Source organism: Gymnodraco acuticeps, unplaced genomic scaffold, assembly GCF_902827175.1.
Source record: "Gymnodraco acuticeps unplaced genomic scaffold, fGymAcu1.1, whole genome shotgun sequence".
In the NCBI taxonomy this organism is placed as follows: Eukaryota; Metazoa; Chordata; class Actinopteri; order Perciformes; family Bathydraconidae; genus Gymnodraco; species Gymnodraco acuticeps.
In genome coordinates, this window is record NW_022990264.1 from 111744 (window position 1) to 132463 (window position 20720).

General features: G+C 41.5%; 1 protein-coding gene across 1 annotated transcript in view; it reads right to left on the reverse strand.

Annotated features, from left to right (window-relative positions):
* The window catches only part of LOC117549100, a 54502-nt gene extending 48082 nt beyond the window's left edge, over positions 1-6420 (reverse strand). Inside the window, exons 1-2 of the mRNA XM_034220702.1 lie at positions 5662-6420; positions 3420-3519 (exon numbers count right to left, since the gene is read on the reverse strand). Of these exons, the coding sequence (XP_034076593.1) occupies positions 3420-3519; positions 5662-5890 (329 nt within the window). The 5' untranslated portion in view covers positions 5891-6420. The remainder of the gene's footprint in view (positions 1-3419; positions 3520-5661) is intronic.
* Positions 6421-20720: the final 14300 nt, after the last annotated feature.

The following is a 20720-nucleotide window of genomic DNA, read 5'->3' on the forward strand; positions in this document are numbered from 1 at the left end:
TAAACGTCCCAATACCGTCATGAGACTGACAAAATCAACGGTTTTTATTTTTATTTTTTTAAAACACTTTTTTTTGTTTTAAACCTTTATTTAACCAGGTGGTCCCATTGAGATCATCGATCTCTTTTTCAAGAGAGACCTGTCCAACATGGCAGCAAGTAGGTTACAACATGAACATAAAACAACAGAACACAAAAGGACATTGTATTTACAGTGCTACATGTTCACACCTAGAGAAATTGACAAGTACCAACAGTATATTTATATCTCTGTCAATAAGCCTCACCTTCTTGGCAACAACTGTATTGTTTTTGAAGTGGTGGAGAGACAATGCACAGTTTGACCCACTGCTGTCACCCATGGCCAAAGCATATCTCTCCGTCCCTCCCACTGAGGTGGCGTTAGACTTTTTCGCTGTCCGTCATTTTGACAGACAGGATCGTAAAATACCCGTCATAATCCCTTATTACCCGTCGGGTCTGAACAGAGAGAGAGAGCACGCTCGTGAACTGTCAACGGGGGGGGGGGGGGGGGGGGGGCGGTGTTATGCCGTGTGTGCATGCACCTCGCGGGAGCGCGCACAGCGTAACAGCCCGTCCACACAGCAGCGTGCGTTGAAGCTTCCAACGCTTCTGCCCATTCACTTTGAATGGGGTGACGTCACTTTTAGCCATGTTCAACTTTTGACGCCTCGGCAGAAGCGTCAGCCAATCGAATCATATGCCAGTACAAGCTCTAGCCAATCAAACCGCTGCTTGTGTGTCAGGGGCGGGAGATTCATGTGATTGGTTGTTGGTCGAGTGTCAGACACGCCCGCCGGCAAGCGTCAACGCACGCCGCTGTGTGGACGGGCCATAAAGCAAAACCTCCCAGACATGTATTGATCTGTACGGCAAAGTACGGTTTGGAAACTATATCATTTCCTTTTGGAGGGCATGCATAACACGGCATAACACCAGAGCCTCGCTGCGGGGAAACGTTGGCGCTAGTTTGTTCTAATCTGTCAAAATGACAGACTGCTTTCAGATTTTTCCGTCATTGTTAAATAAAATATTCGGTTAACGCGACCACTGCTGTCCCAGCAACATCAGTACCAAGCGAGAGAGTTGTTTCCAGAGCAGGGGATATTGTAAATGCCCAAACATCCCAGCTTATAAATACCTGGAAATGTGGACTAGGGCTGTGCGATTATGTCAAAAATCATAATCACGATTATTTGGGTCAATAATTGATATCACGATTATTAAATACGATTATACATTGACTTTGAAAAAATCTATTTATTGAACTTTAAAACAAATACAAATAATAATTTGAACAGTATCTTTTTAACTGTTGTTTACCCTGAACGTATAATTCAACTGAAAAACCAATACAAACATAAATGAAATAAATGATACATTTATATTTATTAATGCTGTCAAAATTATCGCGTTAACGGCGGTAATTAATCTTTTTAATTAATTGCGTTAAAATATTTGACGCATTTAACGCATGTGCAGAATGGCCCGCCCCATACATCCCACCAGTGGCAGCGCCAGGGTATGGCTGGGGTAGGCTACACCCATACCAAGAAATGGCTTAGCCCCACCATGAAAAATGATGTTAAAGGAAGCAAAATAAAGTCCGACAACTCGCGGAGTAAATTGCACAGACAGCAATTAGTCAGATTGATTTCAGCCACTTGTCTGGAAATACCGAAGACCAGAAACGGTTTTGAAAACTTTTGTCACGTAGTGATCGTCTTCTCAATAGAACATCTTTGATAATGTCTTCTGGCCAATCAGAATCAAGATCACGGAGTGGTGTTGTTGCAGGAAGTCCCGACGGAGAATACTTTTGCTGTAGTAGGTGCACATAACTGGTACTGGCATGCGTGGCAACAATCTGAAATGCTTACCGTCACTTGTGTCACAAAGCGCATTTGCGTACCGACGTACTTGTGAAGCTTTTCCAGAAGGCGGTTAGATCACCCCCCCCCCCCCGGTGTTGATAGAAATCAACACGTAATGAAATAAGACCCCACGGTTTGATGATTGATAGGTGTGTGTGGGCCGACTTTCCTTTTGACACACAGAACAATGTTATAATAAACATAGATACTGTATGTTAAATGGATATATCCGCCTTCTTTCATTTATCTTTCCATTCCCACAACAATATACATAAAGAAATGGCATATTTTGGACATAGTTCGAATGGTGATTAATCTGATTACAATTTTTAATCGTTTGACAGCCCTAATATTTATATATATAATTGATATTAAAATTAGGGCTGTCAAGTTAACGCCACTAATAATAAAAAAAATGAACGCCACTAATTATTTTAACGCGATTAACGCATTTTTTGTCCTCGGCCGCCTCGTAGTTTTAGAGCGCATCGAGTTTAAAAGTACCATCTACAAGCTGATGCCGCCCGCTTGCTGCAGACCACATTTCCACGCTCACCGGCAGGCACCGACTGGCCATCGGGAGGACCGGGAGAGACCTTACGTGGATTGTTGTTGTTAGCATCTGGTGCTAGTTAGCTGCGCTAACGGATATAAGGAGCTGTTTAAATAAAAACAGAGGAGCGACATTTCACCGACAACTGCGCAGAGCACTTGACTTTATGCAGGAAGCCAGACAGTGCACGAGAAATCAGCACACTCAGCTCGAGCATATGCCTTGAGTTGCACATAGCTCCAACGATCCACACACACACACACACACACACCACACACACACACACACACACACACACACACACACACACACACACACACACACACACACACACACACACACATTCACACACACACACACACCCACACCACACACACACACACACACACACAACACACACACACACACACACACACACACACACACACACACACACACACACACCACACACACACACACACACACACACACACACACACACACACACACACACACACACACCCACACACACACACACACAATTGTATTATTGAATGAGAGAGATTCCAGGTTGAATTGAGGCGAATATTTGTAATGTTCAGAGGTCGTTGTGTTTAATATTCATGAGTTATTTGTCATTGTTCAAATGATAATAAACATTAGCATAAAGCATATGTGTCCACTCATATGTTGATAAGAGTATTAAAAACTTGAAAAATATTCCTCTAAGGTACATTTAGAACAGATCAAAAATGTGCGATTAATTTGCGATTAATCGCGATTAACTATTTTTAATCGTTTGACAGCCCTAGTTTATATATATCATTTATATTAAAATACGATTAATTGCACAGCCCTACCAGGGGTGATAACTAACACCTACCCACAGCTGGTATGTTATTGTAAAATTGTACTTCACATCTATCACAACAGTATTACAGTGTTCGATTTAGGCCAGGCATATCATCAGTATATACATGAATTTTCGCGAACCTTCTCAGTTTCTGGCACTTGTCAGCTGTTGGTAGTTTCCCAGGCGTAGCAAATTTGGTCGGGATGTAATCTGGATGGCCGGGCTCCTTGGAAGGCTGCCCTGAAAAACAGATAAGAGAACTTGGAGTCATGCATATCAGTGTGCCTCCTCTAGTCTAAAGTAAGATAAGTGTCATCAGGGAGGTGATATATACAGATATATCACCTCCCTGATGTCATCAATGAGGTGGTACACATTCCCTGATCCTAGTATCCCCGACAGCTAACTCAAGTATTATAATTGATTGATTGATACATTTATTTCGAACAAGTAAAATAAATAATTTACAAAACAGAACAAATGTTGTAGTGCATAGTCATGCAAGAGAAATTAAAACAAAACAACAAATTACATTTACAACAACAGCATTTGCAACATAAACAGTGCCATGTCTAGTGTTCGAAAAGGAGTGAGAAGAAGTATAACTTCATTTCATTTCAAACCTTTATTTAGACAGATAGGTCCCTTGAGATCACGGATCTCTTTTACCTGCATCAATTTAGTTCCACATGAAACATAAAAACAACATAAAAACAAACAATAGAGGACATCATATTTACCAACACTTACAAACACCCATAGTGTCAGAAAGCATCTCGTGCAGACGTGCCTTAAAACATTCAGAGAAATAAAATTGCTCAAATTAAATTTGGACTGTAGGCTGTTCCAAGCAAGTGGAGCTGCGCACATAAAAGCTGTCTTACCTAAAACAGTCCTTACTCTTGGTAAGAAAAGGAGTGAGAAGAAGTATAACTTATTTAATCTCACCCCCTAGTCCCTAAATGATTTATTTATAATCTATGATCTGCAATAATTATAATTATCATTATTATTCATTATTCTTGTCATTCATTTCATTTCATTTCAAACCTTTATTTAACCAGATTGGTCCCATTGAGATCATAGATCTCTTTTTCAAGGGAGACCTGCAGCAAATAGGTTCCACATGAAACATAAAACAATAAAGGACATCATACATTATATTTACAGGATACATTTACATAGTTATAGACATTTATAAGTGGCCATAGTATCAACGAGCATTTCATTTAGCCTAGCTTTAAAAACATGCAGAGGAATGAGATTGCTCAGTTTCAATTCTTACTGAAGATTGTTCCAAGCAAGTGGAGCTGCACATAAAAGCTGTCTTACCTAAGACAGTCCTTGCTCTTGAAACATCTAACAATACTACATCATGCGATCTCAGACAATAGCTGCTTGCAACTCTCTGTGTTATCAGAGAGCAGATATAATACGGGAGTTTACCCAACAAAGCTTTATAAATGAACGTGTACCAGTGACTGAGCCTCTTTACAGTAAGTGATGGCAGACCTGCCTCGGTATACAGGGTACAGTGATGAGTAAGTGCTTTACAATTTGTGACAAATCTCAGTGCGCTGTGATAGGCGGCATCTAACTTGTTCAGGCAATAGGCAGGTGCATTCATATAGACCAGATCACCATAGTCCAGCACAGGTCAAAAGGTCACAGAGCCTTTTCCTGGCTTCAAAAGAGAAACAGGACTTGTTTCCTGAAAAAGAAACCTAGCCTAACCCTCAGCTTTTTAAGCAGATTAATGACATGAAGTTTAAAAGTGAGACAATCATCAAGCCAGATACCAAGGTATTTATAACTGGTAACCACTTCAAGTACTTGTCCTTGCATAGTAACAATATCCAAAACAGGCTCTGGTGTCTTTTTAGCTTTTGAAAATAGCATTACCTTGGTTTTATCAACATTATCATTATTGATCTGCTTTACCTGTTGATTGATATACATAAACACATACACTGATATATATGCATACATATGCACACCTACATACTCACACATAAACACATAGTCAAACACCTTCCCTATCCCTGTACCTCGAGAAAATAATGTCTCTGTATTTCCTCTTGAACTGGTTAATGTCTGGACATCGCTTTAGCTCCACATTCACACATTAATGACTTGTCATAGCTGATGTGTGGCTCAGTTTACTCTGTGAAAGATGGACAAGTAGCAGGGAGTATGTACATTGTCATTGGTAGATAGGAACTACAATTTTGGGGCTGACTAGACCAACCATGATGCTATGCTACCATGCTATGATTCTGCTGTAGAGGAAGGTAAACAGTAGTTTGGTCCAGTCCGGGCTAGGGGCGGACATCAGATTAATCATAAACATAGTAGTTGTTCTGAAATACAACTTCAACTTACCAGAAATGAAGTGTGCCGAGCAGATGTACACATATTGCACGGTGTCCTTGGGTTTCCACGGCTTGTGAGTGATGGCATCGACGCGAGCGCAAGCTCTCGCCCACTGGGCCCTCCGTCCTGGCTGTTTTTCGTGACTGGGGAACTTGAAGAAAGAAAACTTGGATTTTCCATTACTACGTATCATTGAATTATGATTTCTACAAGTCCCAGCACTACACCACTTCACCATCTTCAAAGTGTTGTATCTAACAAGTAAGTAACACGGCTAAACCCCCTGCCTGCTTGCACCTCACGTAAAATGGCGGATACCGGAAGTACGGTGTCCTCTTCTTCTTCTTCTTCTTTAGTGTTTATTGGCGGTTGGCAAACCAACTTTTAGGTGCATTACCGCCACCAACTGGACTGGAGTGTGAACAAGAGACTATGCAGAAAACAATAAACAAAAGAAACAAAACAAAGAACCAAAACTCTAGATTATTTTAAATTGATCAATTTCTCTTAGAAACGTAATAATCTCACAATATATATTGCCTGATTTTTTTCCCTAACAGCCCTGATAGCGACAAGTCATGGAATTTTGCTTTCTTGAGTGTCTGGAAAAGCACATTTCTCTGAGTACTATATTTCCTGCAAAGCAGTAAAACATGCTCAACAGTTTCTGGCTGGCTGCAGTGTATACACTTTCCGGTTGGATGCTTTCCTATTATACTTAAAGTATGATTGAGACCTGTATTATACTTAATGTATGATTGAGACCTGTATTATACTTAAAGTATGATTGAGACCTGTATTATACTTAATGTATGATTGAGACCTGTATTATACTTAATGTATGATTGAGACCTGTATTATACTTAATGTATGATTGAGACCTGTATTATACTTAATGTATGATTGAGACCTGTATTATACTTAATGTATGATTGAGACCTGTATTAAACTTAATGTATGATTGAGACCTGTATTATACTTAATGTATGATTGAGACCTGTATTATACTTAATGTATGATTGAGACCTGTATTATACTTAATGTATGATTGAGACCTGTATTATACTTAATGTATGATTGAGACCTGTATTATACTTAATGTATGATTGAGACCTGTATTATACTTAATGTATGATTGAGACCTGTATTATACTTAATGTATGATTGAGACCTGTATTATACTTAATGTATGATTGAGACCTGTATGACCTATTCGCATCCGAGAAATGACATTTTCCTCCCTTCTTTTAAACCGCACCTTCCTTCCATCCCCCACATACCTTTGAATGTTATAATGATGTCTTCCGTTATCACTAAGGTCCCAATGATCTTGCCATGTTGTTTCTGCATATTCCTGAATGAATGTTTGAACCTCCGCTTTGCTGAGTGGAACTTCTATGTCTATGTTCATACTTCTGAGTGTTTGTTTGGCCAGAATATCCACCTGTTCATTACCTCCACACCAACATGAGCAGGAACCCAGATGAAACGAGTTGCTCTGCCTTTGATTTGCATTTTATATAAAATTAGAAATATTTCATTTATTATGTCCATTCTAGATGAAGATCTGCCTGATCGTATACTTGATAATGCTGAAAAGCTGTCAGATGCAATTATACTATTATATATTTCTTTCTCCTCTATCCATTTCAATGACAACACAAATGCCAACAACTCTGTGGTGTATACTGACACATGGTCTACGGTGTCGCCCTCGGCCCAATACCCGTATGTGTGTGTGAAAGAATCTGCACACTGCCGTCGCCTTTTACGTTTCTAAGGTAAGCGGACATGACACTATTCAGCAAACCTATAAATAATAATCTAAGTTATTGAGTTTTTAGCATAATACTTCAGAATCTTAAAATCCCTTAACGTTTGTATGCAATTGTGCTAAATTCAACACTGGAATCAAGCAAATATTAATATCTTTGCATGACATTAGTTATTTATATTTTGATATCACTTAATTATACATTTAATACATTTAAATCAAGCTAAGGTGCATGTGATGCAGGCCCGGCTCCAGGATGAAATGACTGAGGGGGCTGTTAAAAAATCCGAAGGGGCTATTTATTTTTCACAACAACGAAAATTATTAGCAATGTAATGAATTGACACACCGAGCTTTTTTCCTTCTCACTGCTCTACAATCTCTTTGCTTCTTTATTTTTATTCCGGATTGACCTCTCTCATTCTGTTATTTTCCTCTGATCTTTAATAATAGATAGTACATTATTAGATGGCTGCACTTTGGTTAACAGACTAACATTGATTTCCTCAATTTATAAATAGACAGGCTCTGTAATTATAGCATAACCTGTTCTCCTCTATCCCTTAACTCGTCTTCCTATACAGATTTACTTACATCTAGTCAGGATTAAAGAAACATTAATCTGGTTGATTTTTTATTTTCAGGATTGAATGTTCAAATCAAGGCCTAAAACCTGGCATTTCATAAGAAAGTGACTAATATATAAACCAAATGTAATATCAAATACTACACCAAATGGACAGACACAGATCAAACATTTAAATAAAGTCCCCTAGTTTGTCTCTAGAGTCTAACTGCCATGAGAAAAATGTAATGTTCCAAAATCCGTCACTAGATGTCGCTCATTGTACCAATACGGTTGATATAATACATAACATATTATTATTCTAGTAAAAGGGCTCGCTTTGGCAAAAACCTGAGCCATACAGGCAGCCCTAAATAATAACAAGTGTGGTGCTATCTGTAGTTGTCCGTCTTATTTTTTGTTGATGTCATATTGTTTTCACAGTGCTGTAAAATGAATTTCCCCCTGGGGAAAATACATCTAATCTAAACTAATTTTATATTCAATCCCACACTTAGCGATTGAGAACATAAATTCGTAACTTACCTCGTTTAAAGCACTTTTGTTGTAATACTATGGAATTAGTTGACACTACTAGCCGAGTTTCTATAGTCCAATATTTCGCGGGCAGGTACATTGAATTAGAAGTAGAAGAAGAAGAAGAAGTAGAGGTAGAAGAAGAAGTTACAAGAACTAAAGAAAGTGAAGACATTTACATTTCTGGGAATATGGCTGGACGAGAGTCACATGGAGTACTCACATTGATAAAGTAGTAGATGAATGTAAAAAGGTTTTAAATGTTATGAGGTGCTTGGCAGGCACTAAGTGGGGGGCTGATAAAGCTGCTTTGAGGAACGTATACACAGCCTTAATTAGATCAGTCATAGAATACGGACTAATATGGTTCAGCTGCATACTCTTCTCTTCACAAAGAGACAGAGTCCAGGCACAAGCACTAAGGATATGCTGTGGGGCAGTCAGATCTACACCAGTGTCGGCACTTCAGGTAGAGGTTGGAGAAATACCGTTAATTGTTAATTACTGGGCAAATCTACAGGGCCATAAAGATACTCACCCTACTAAACAAACTGGAAAAACAAGTTGGGAAAGTAACACAATTAAAAAAGAAAGTGTTTGTGTTTAGGAATTATGTAAGGAATTCAAAGTTAAAGAATGGAATATTAGTCTGACGGTGTTGTTATCAGCTGTTCCACCATGGTTGCTACCTCAACCTGTAGTAGATTTATCCTTATTGAAACGGTTACATTCAATGAAAAGTCAAATCAATGTGCAGGCTTACGTGAACACTGTTCTACATGAACAATATGGGCAGTTTATACACATATTTACTGATGGATCCAAAAATCCAGAAAATGGTCAAACTAGTTGTGCATTTTATGTTCCTGAGTTAAAGGTAAAAGTGGGAAAGCGAACGAGTGATCACATCGCAGTATATACAGTAGAGATGATGGCTATCTCTCTAGCACTTCAGTGGGGAGAGGAAACACAGCCAATGCGAGTGGGCATTTGCTCTGACTCCAGCGCAGCTCTGGAGAGTATAAACAACTTCTCTTCAGAATGCCGTCAGGATATTTTACATGACATTTTACACATCATGTTTAGGTTAGTTCATTTTGGAATTGTTGTTCAATTTGTGTGGGTTCCAGCGCATGTGGGTATTAGAGGGAATGAGGTAGTGGATCAACTGGCAAAATGTGGTTTGAAAGCAAAGCAGATTGATATTATGGTACCATCAGTAGAGCAGAAGTCAAATCTATTACAAAAGTTGTTATCAAGCAACAATGGCAAAAACTATGGGACAGTAACACCAAAGGAATACATTTATACCAGATACAAAGGGAGGTAGGAACGGGAAGCACTTGGGGGAGTAGTAGAAGAGAACAGAGCATTAACAGCAGGATAACATTGGGTCACTCTGGATTAAACTCAACACTGCATCTCATTGGAAAACATCCAAATGGCAATTGTGATGGTTGCCAATAACCAGAAACAATACATCATGTATTGTATTCTTGACCTATTTTGTTCACATTATATATGCTTCCGTTAGGTAATATTATAAGGAATCATTCTGTACATTTTCATTGTTATGCGGATGATACTCAACTATATTTATCAATCAAGCCTGATGAAATTAATCATCTAAATAAAATTCAAGACTGCCTTAAGGACTTAAAAACGTGGATGACCTTAAACTTGTTGATGTTAAACACGACCAAAACTGAAGTTATTGTACTTGGCCCGAAGAATCTACGAAACAAATTATCTAAGGATATACTAACTATGGATGGCATTAATTTGGCCTCCAGTGAGACTGTAAGGAATCTTGGTGTTATATTTGATCAGGATTTATCCTTTAACGCCCACATAAAATCAATTTCAAGGACCGCCTACTTCCATCTACGTAACATTGCAAAAATCAGGCATATCTTGCCTCAAAACGATGCAGAGAAACTAGTCCATGCATTTGTTACTTCAAGGCTGGATTATTGTAACTCTTTATTATCAGGGTGTACCAAGAAGTCAGTCAAGTCGCTTCAGCTGATTCAAAATGCTGCAGCTCGTGTACTAACCAGAGTTAGTAAAAGGGACCACATTACTCCTGTTCTGGCTGCCTTACACTGGCTCCCTATAGAACACAGGATAGAATTTAAAATTCTTCTTCTCGCCTACAAAGCCCTTAATGGGCAGGCGCCATCTTACCTTAAAGAACTCATTATACCCTACTGTCCTACTAGGGCAGGGGTGGCCAACCAGTCAGAGGTTAAGAGCCACATTTTTTCTATGTTACTGCAAAGAGCCACATCAAACACACAGTCACTGATACCGCTTGTTTCAGTTTTTTGTTTTCTGGAGACAAGATTTCAACCACGTCACTGATGCATTTTTGTGGCATTGGGATATTTTTTTTTAAATCCTCTGGAGCAGAGAGAGGAGCTGTGGATTATTGTTATTGATTAATGCATCAGTGTTTCTTAGGGTCAAAAACACTAAACTCACAACTTAAAATGAAAGTGTTTAGTTTATTTAATAAAAGAGCACATGTTCAATGTGAAAAGTGACAGTAGTTATAGATTATTTGCAATTTGGTGCTATGTATATATTAAAAAAAAATAATAATTATATATATTTTTTAAACACCTTGAATTTCAGGGGGGGGCACGGGGCTCCGTTGGCGGGGCGCAGCGCCCCTCCAAGACAATGGTAGGGGAAACACTGGATAGTGTTTAATCAACGATAGGATTCCCCCCCCTCAAAGGTGATTGGTTCACTGCATCACAGGTATTATTGTGATTGGCTCTTGGGCCACATCAAAATTAGACGCGCTGTCATCCTCTCATACTGACACCTGACACCACACATACACACGTAGGGAGAGCCGGGACGAAAGTAACACGGGACGAAAGTAACACGGGACGAAAGTAACACGGGACGAAAGTAACACGGGACGAAAGTAACGGAGCGATTTTATCCGAGCCCAAACAACTTTGACCGGCCAAATTACGTCAGAATGATCAGCATTCAATACTTAACAGACCTACTAAATATCAGGTTTAACTGTCAGGAGTAGCTAGCTAGTGTTGTCACGATACCAACATTTTGGTTTCGATACCAAGTCAAGAATTGCGATTCCGATTCTTTTTCGATACTTTTCTTAAAAAAAGGGAAACAGTCTTAAATGTAATTATTGTGCTTTATTTCACACCAGAACCATAACCATAACACACTCTTTTAAACAATGAGAACAATAAATAAAAGAAATGACAAGAATTCGTATTAAATCAAATTAATACATTTCTTACAGACAGGCCTCGTGGTGTCCGTAGGCTTGCTCTCACTGTCAGAGATATAGCTAAAATACTTCCAAATGTCACTTCTGGCGTCTTTTTTGTCAACAAACTGAGGCGCAGCGGCAGCTGCACTCCCACTTGCAGCCATGCCTTCTCGTTTTCTCACGTGCTCTGGCAGCTAGCGCGTGCACGAGAGAGGGGAGGCACTTGAGCGTGCTTGAGAGGGGCGGGACTGCAGGCACGGCTGCAGTGCAGGGAGTGGAAGCAGAGCGCTGAACACACACGGCTCTTATTAAACGGCGCTTTCTCACCGGAGTACTTTCCCCCGTCATTCTTAAAGTACCGATACTAATGAAACGGAGGAATAGTAACGTTTTTAACGGCAGGGTATCGCGGTACCTTTCAAGTATTGGTACACCGTGCAACACTAGTCAGGAGTCAGTGTCTCTCCCCCAAACTCACACATATACAATTCGATATGAACTGAAGAGCCGCATGAAACTAGGCAAAGAGCCGCATGCGGCTCGAGAGCCGCGGGTTGGCCACCCCTGTACTAGGGCATTGCGTTCCAAGAATGCAGGGTTGTTGGTTGTTCCTAGAGTCTCTAAAAGTACAATGGGAGCCAGAGCCTTTTCTTATCAAGCTCCACATTTGTGGAATCAGCTTCCAGTTTGTGTTCGGGCGGCAGACACCCTATCCGTTTTTAAGAGTGCGCTTAAGACCTTCCTTTTTGATAAAGCTTATAGTTAGGGCTGATTAGATTCAGCCCCTAGTTTTGCTGATATAGGCTTAGTTTGTCGGGGGACATCTTACTTCTTCCTTCTCTCTGTCTATACCTGTGTACTCTCATGTTCCGATTAACCCAGCTTCCCCACATTTCTTTCTTTTTGGTGTCTATATACGCCGGGATCCGGAGTCATGGATGATCCTGCGCTCCTCTGTCCTGGATCGCGAGCCCTGGATCTTGATTCGTGGCTGTGGTCCTGGATCATAGGTCCTGGATGGATATCCTCGTGGATTCATCTTCCTATTATACACACATGCATTTCCAAACATTTGGACTACCTATGTTGCAAATGTATTATCTTTTCAATTTACACACGGCATCTATTGCACGTCTGTCCGTCCTGGGAGAGGGATCCCTCCTCTGTTGCTCTCCCTGAGGTTTCTCCCATTTTTCCCTTTAAACTGTGGGTTTTCTTCGGAAGTTTTTCCTTGTACAATGTGAGGGTCTAAGGACAGAGGGTGTCGTATTGTCATACTGATATTTTGTACAAACTGTAAAGTCCACTGAGACAAATGTAACATTTGTGATATTGGGCTATATAAATAAACATTGATTGATTGATTGATCATGTCTTTTTTAGCTGCCCGGATTATAACAAAGACTCATTCTGAAAACTGCACTGGAACAACATAACATCAAGGACATGGATTTCAAGTCAATATAGGAAAGTAAATCAAGAAATGAAGTCAACAAGCTGATCTTCAAGTTCCTCAAAAACACTGGTCTGAGGACAAGGATTTAATATGAACATTTAATAAATCAACAGTAGGTGGCGATATATGCTCCAAGTGGAAGCGATTCGCCATTAAAGAAAAAAGAAGAAGAAGTAGTAGAAGAAGAAATACGCTAACTCTACAAACAGGCACAACACTGTTACTCTGTTTTTACTGACATATAACATTTGATTTCACCTTGGTTTATTTTTTTTAACGCACGTTCAAAAACAGGAACATTTTCGGGAGTATCAACCGGGTACAGGCCACCGAAAACGGGGACTCTGCCCGGAAAACGGGGACGTTTTGGTCACCCATCCCACTGTGTTTACAGCTAAGCACACGCGCTAACATCAAGACTACAAGCTCACTTGGGGTTGAGGCTTTTTTACATGTTGCTTGACTGCCGGCCCACATATCTGATCCAAACATAGTAACATGTGTTGGGGGAAATCATTATTTAAAGTTATTTAATAATTGTGACATTTATTGTACTTTTTGATGGATGAATGATGCTCAAAGTGAGGGGGCAAAGAATACAACTGAGGGGGAAATGCCCCCTTTTGCCCCCTCGTGGCGCCGGGCCCGGAGACACTACATACTGATATACCATGTCCTGGATGTAGGAAGGGCCAGATCCATTCGCAGCATGGTACGCAAGTACCAGTGTCTTGAAGTGGATTCTAGCAGTTACCGGAAGCCAGTGGAGGGAGCGGAGGAGCGGAGGAGCGGAGTGGTGTGGGAGAATTTAGGAAGGTTGAAGACCAGGCGAGCAGCTGCATTCTGGATGAGCTGCAGAGGTCGGATGGCACATGCAGGTAGACCAGCCAGGAGGGAGTTGCAGTAGTCCAGGCGTGAGATTACGAGAGCCTGGACCAGAACCTGCGTCGCTTTCTGGGTCAGCTGGGGACGCATCCTCCTGATGTTGTAAAGCGTGTATCTGCAGCAGCAGGTTGTAGCAGCGATGTTTGCAGTGAAGGACAGGTTGTTATCTAGGGTCACACCCAGATTCCTTGCAGTCTGAGTCGGGGAAACTCATACTGGACCGGCCTCTAGTCTCTGGACCGGCCCCTAGTCTCTGGACCGGCCTCTAGTCTCTGCATTGACCCCTAGTCTCTGGACCGGCCTCCAGTCTCTTCATTGACCCCTAGTCTCTGGACCGACCCCTAGTCTCTGGACCTGCCTCTAGTCTCTGGACCGGCCCCTAGTCTCTGGACCGGCCTCCAGTCTCTGCATTGACCCCTAGTCTCTGGACCGGCCTCCAGTCTCTTCATTGACCCCTAGTCTCTGGACCGACCCCTAGTCTCTGGACCGGCCTCTAGTCTCTTCATTGACCCCTAGTCTCTGGACCGACCCCTAGTCTCTGGACCGGCCTCTAGTCTCTGGACCGGCCCCTAGTCTCTGGACCGGCCTCTAGTCTCTGGACCGGCCCCTATTCTCTGGACCGGCCTCTAGTCTCTGGACCGGCCTCAAGTCTCTGGACCTGCCCCTAGTCTCTGGACCTGCCTCTAGTCTCTGGACCGGCCCCTAGTCTCTGGACCTGCCCCTAGTCTCTGGACCTGCCTCTAGTCTCTGGAACGGCCCCTAGTCTCTGGACCGGCCCCTAGTCTCTGGACCGGCCTCTAGTCTCTGGACCGGCCTCTAGTCTCTGGACCGGCCTCTAGTCTCTGGACCGGCCCCTAGTCTCTGGACCTGCCTCTAGTCTCTGGACCTGCCCATAGTCTCTGGACCTGCCCCTAGTCTCTGGACCGGCCCCTAGTCTCTGGACCAGCCTCTAGTCTCTGCATTGACCCCTAGTCTCTGGACCGGCCTCCAGTCTCTTCATTGACCCCTATTTGATGCTATGAGACTCTTTTCTGGAGTCTAATGTAAACAAAACGCTGCTTGTTCAAAGGATACCAGAGAGCGGTGCATGGAGCTGAATAATGCACGAGGCACCAACACTCATTCTTCGTGCCCTCACATCAACGGGCCCAATTTCTGTTGTTCAGGAGATTTGTTTGTAGTACCGGCAGAATAACAAGGTGCAGTCTGTGTGTTGTTGAAAGCATCAAAAAGGTAGGATGTAATGAGAAAAGTGCACGCTCTGAACATGCTCCTGTGAACCCGTCTGCAGGAAACAATCTGGGTTTATGTTCACAACACGCAGAACAACCCGTTTGAGATGAAAAACAAGCTTTATTTAGTGTTTTGAATGAGATAACTGCAGGAAATATCATGACGTGTATAGAGGTTAACCTGCATGCAAACCACTTGTGTTAAAGGTCCCCTATTATACTGATATATCCAGAGCCTGTCTCTGATTGGCTGAAACACCAAACAGATCATTGCAGCATTACCCATAATCCCCTCTGTTTCAGCCCTGTTTCCAAAGTGCTGATTCTATGATGGTAAAGTCATGTTGTTTGTATTTTTACAACGTTATGTTCATGAGTTGTTGATCCGCAAAATTAGAGTTGGGGAAGGCTTCAGTAGAAGCTGCTGGGAGTCCCAGCAGCTTCTACTGAAGCCTTCCCCAACTCCGGGACTTCCGGCCGGGGACAGTATATCGGGTGGCAGTATACGCCGTGAAGTTGTTTGCGGCCTGCCAGTAAACCCAAAGCAGAAGAAGAAGAAGAAGAAGAAGTCAGTCAGCGGCTTCATTTGCCTAATCCTCTCCCAGGGACTTATTCTGGTGTGAACACAATCTGTTCTTTATTTCCATGGGGGAAGTAAGTGCTGGGAACTGAGTACGGCAAAGTACTTGGTGTGAAAGCGGCTAATGGTGCTCTAGGACAGGGGCTCCCAAACTTTTCTAGTTATCTAGCTTATCATAGCTACCCATTTAACAAGTTATCTAATGAACGTTAGCTATCTACCTAGTTAGCTAGCTTATCATAGCTACCCATTTAACAAGTTATCTAATGAACGTTAGCTATCTACCTACCTAGTTAGCTAGCTTATCATAGCTACCCATTTAACAAGTTATCTAATGAACGTTAGCTATCTATCTACCTAGTTAGCTAGCTTATCATAGCTACCCATTTAAGAAGTTATCCAGTGAACGTTAGCTATCTATCTACCTAGTTAGCTAGCTTATCATAGCTACCCATTTAACAAGTTATCCAGTGAACGTTAGCTATCTATCTACCTAGTTAGCTAGCTTATCTTAGCTACCCATTTAACAAGTTATCTAGAGAATGTTAGTTATCAAACTAGCTTATGCTAAATAGGTGGCTCTTGTAATGTAAATATTAATTATTATTTAACCCCCCTTGGTTAGTCTAACAATTTTTGAATAAAGTAATCACTTATTGGTCATCAAAATGGTCAATTTCTCACCTACAAAAACGTACTAACAGTTCATTTAAAAGTTTTAAAACTCTTGGCAAGTATCGGTTGATAAGGGAGACGAACCGGAATTACTGAGACATTAAATGGCAATGGAGCATAAGTTGAATACGTTGCTTCAGATTTGTTCAAACATGGTGATCAAACCTCTAGTCTGTAAATATGTGTGTTATATAAAGTAATGTAGCTGCAGTGTATACGAGCTTGTGATTTCTCTTTGTTTCCTACCTGATGTAAACAAGACGAAAGTCTTTTCCCTTAACAATTGTATGTTTTGAGCTGTACTGTACTGTACCCAATATACAATAATAAACTTTTCAATCAATCAATCAATGCTCTCTGACTGGGTGTTCTTTTACCCATAATGACTCATTATGGGGAGGGAGAGTGAGAGAGAGTGAGTTTAGATTCTGATTTTAAAAAATGAAAAAAGATGAAATCTAAAAAAGTAACAACATTCTGAAAAAGTGGAATATTAGAAAAAATAATGTTTTTTGCAAATTGTAGGAAATTATGTAAAAAAAAAATCTACAAAAGAAAATCCTGAATCTATTTGTGTCTATTGTTTTTACTTGTTTTATGGTTTGTGAGCTGTGCTTTGTTATTTGTTTTGTTTATCTGACTGCATCAGGTCTGGATGTTTAAAGTGCTCTATAAATAAAGATATTGTAAATATCAAAATGAAAAAAGTCGGAATTCTGGAAATAAGTCAGACAAAAGTCAGAGTACTGAAAGTCACATTTCTGAGAAAATAGTGAGGAATTTATTCTCAGAACTACAAAAAATAATGTCAAAATGGTGACTTCTTCAGCTGTTCTATTACCCATAATCCCATCTAAATTAGCATAGGTAACCGGACATCAATTAAACAAATGTAAAAACAGATAGATTAAAAATAAGATTGAATAAATAACTAAACGCGCTGAGAAAAATAGTGGGTTTTGCACACTATAGCATGAAAACAGTGCAACGCCAAAATGAAAGTATGAGCCTTAAAATGTCTCAGTAACTTCTCATAATATTTAAGAATAATTCAGATTGCTTTTATGGTGTTGCCTGAGACTGTGATGCTTTATGAAATGTTGTGTTTGAATTTGTCAGAGAAACAAAGACCGAGCAGCTGGAGGCGGACACAGCTGTGCTTTCAGAGAAAACTCCCACCTCAACACTTAAAGTACAAACTTCCACCGGCTCTGTGCGGCTGTGTTTCTCCTTGTTTCCTGGATCTCTCTTTCCTCACAGATATAACTGGCTCTGCAGATGGTGAGGTGTCACTGAGAGATATTTACAGAGAGAGATGTATTCTTCAGCTTCCCTTGGTATCAAAGAACCAGTGTTTCAACGGGGAGAAAGCTTTCTAACGCAAATAGAGACCCTACATACTGATATACACCTGAACATCAGCAGCAGAGGACTCTTTAAAGTAGAGACACTACATACTGATATACACATGAACATCAGCAGGAGAGGACTCTTTAAAGTAGAGACACTACATACTGATATACACCTGAACATCAGCAGGAGAGCACTCTTTAAAGTAGAGACACTACATACTGATATACACCTGAACATGAGCAGGAGAGGACTCTTTAAAGTAGAGACACTACATACTGATATACACCTGATCATCATCAGCAGGAGAGGACTCTTTAAAGTAGAGACACTACATACTGATATACACCTGATCATCAGCAGGAGAGGACTCTTTAAAGTAGAGACACTACATACTGATATACACCTGAACATCAGCAGGAGAGGACTCTTTAAAGTAGAGACACTACATACTGATATACACCTGAACATCAGCAGGAGAGGACTCTTTAAAGTAGAGACTCTCTCTAGCAGACTCTCTCTAGTAGACTCTCTCTAGCAGACTCTCTCTAGTAGACTCTCTCTAGTAGACTCTCTCTAGCAGACTCTCTCTAGTAGACTCTCTCTAGCAGACTCTCTCTAGCAGACTCTCTCTAGTAGACTCTCTCTAGCAGACTCTCTCTAGTAGACTCTCTCTAGCAGACTCTCTCTAGCAGACTCTCTCTAGCAGACTCTCTCTAGCAGACTCTCTCTAGCAGACTCTCTCTAGTAGACTCTCTCTAGCAGACTCTCTCTAGTAGACTCTCTCTAGCAGACTCTCTCTAGTAGACTCTCTCTAGTAGACTCTCTCTAGCAGACTCTCTCTAGTAGACTCTCTCTAGTAGACTCTCTCTAGTAGACTCTCTCTAGCAGACTCTCTCTAGCAGACTCTCTCTAGTAGACTCTCTCTAGTACTCTCTGCTGCACCTAGCAGACTCTCTCTAGTAGACTCTCTCTAGCAGACTCTCTCTAGTAGACTCTCTCTAGTAGACTCTCTCTAGCAGACTCTCTCTAGTAGACTCTCTCTAGTAGACTCTCTCTAGCAGACTCTCTCTAGTAGACTCTCTCTAGTAGACTCTCTCTAGTAGACTCTCTCTAGCAGACTCTCTCTAGCAGACTCTCTCTAGTAGACTCTCTCTAGTAGACTCTCTCTAGTAGACTCTCTCTAGTAGACTCTCTCTAGCAGACTCTCTCTAGCAGACTCTCTCTAGTAGACTCTCTCTAGTAGACTCTCTCTAGTAGACTCTCTCTAGCAGACTCTCTCTAGCAGACTCTCTCTAGCAGACTCTCTCTAGCAGACTCTCTCTAGCAGACTCTCTCTAGCAGACTCTCTCTAGTAGACTCTCTCTAGTAGACTCTCTCTAGTAGACTCTCTCTAGTAGACTCTCTCTAGTAGACTCTCTCTAGTAGACTCTCTCTAGCAGACTCTCTCTAGTAGACTCTCTCTAGTAGACTCTCTCTAGTAGACTCTCTCTATAGACTCTCTCTAGCAGACTCTCTCTAGTAGACTCTCTCTAGCAGACTCTCTCTAGTAGACTCTCTCTAGTAGACGCTCTCTAGTAGACTCTCTCTAGTAGACTCTCTCTAGCAGACTCTCTCTAGCAGACTCTCTCTAGCAGACTCTCTCTAGTAGACTCTCTCTAGTAGACTCTCTCTAGCAGACTCTCTCTAGTAGACTCTCTCTAGTAGACTCTCTCTAGTAGACTCTCTCTAGCAGACTCTCTCTAGCAGACTCTCTCTAGTAGACTCTCTCTAGCAGACTCTCTCTAGTAGACTCTCTCTAGCAGACTCTCTCTAGTAGACTCTCTCTAGTAGACTCTCTCTAGTAGACTCTCTCTAGCAGACTCTCTCTAGTAGACTCTCTCTAGTAGACTCTCTCTAGCAGACTCTCTCTAGTAGACTCTCTCTAGTAGACTCTCTCTAGTAGACTCTCTCTAGTAGACTCTCTCTAGTAGACTCTCTCTAGTAGACTCTCTCTAGTAGACTCTCTCTAGTAGACTCTCTCTAGCAGACTCTCTCTAGCAGACTCTCTCTAGTAGACTCTCTCTAGCAGACTCTCTCTAGTAGACTCTCTCTAGGCAGACTCTCTCTAGCAGACTCTCTCTAGTCTAGACTCTCTCTAGTAGACTCTCTCTAGCAGACTCTCTCTATGCAGACTCTCTCTATGTAGACTCTCTCTAGCAGGACTCTCTCTAGTAGACTCTCTCTAGTAGACTCTCTCTAGAGACTCTCTCTAGTAGACTCTCTCTAGCAGACTCTCACTAGTAGACTCTCTCTAGTAGACTCTCTCTAGTAGACTCTCTCTAGTAGACTCTCTCTAGTAGACTCTCTCTAGCAGACTCTCTCTAGCAGACTCTCTCTAGTAGACTCTCTCTAGTAGACTCTCTCTAGTAGACTCTCTCTAGCAGACTCTCTCTAGTAGACTCTCTCTAGTAGACTCTCTCTAGTAGACTCTCTCTAGTAGACTCTCTCTAGTAGACTCTCTCTAGCAGACTCTCTCTAGTAGACTCTCTCTAGCAGACTCTCTCTAGCAGACTCTCACTAGTAGACTCTCTCTAGTAGACTCTCTCTAGTAGACTCTCACAAGCAGCCCCTCACTAGCAGCCCCTCACAAGTAGACCCTCACTAGCAGCCCCTCACAAGTAGACCCTCACAAGCAGCCCCTCACTAGCAGCCCCTCACAAGTAGACCCTCACAAGCAGCCCCTCGCTGCCCCTTCAGATAACCAGCAATCCTT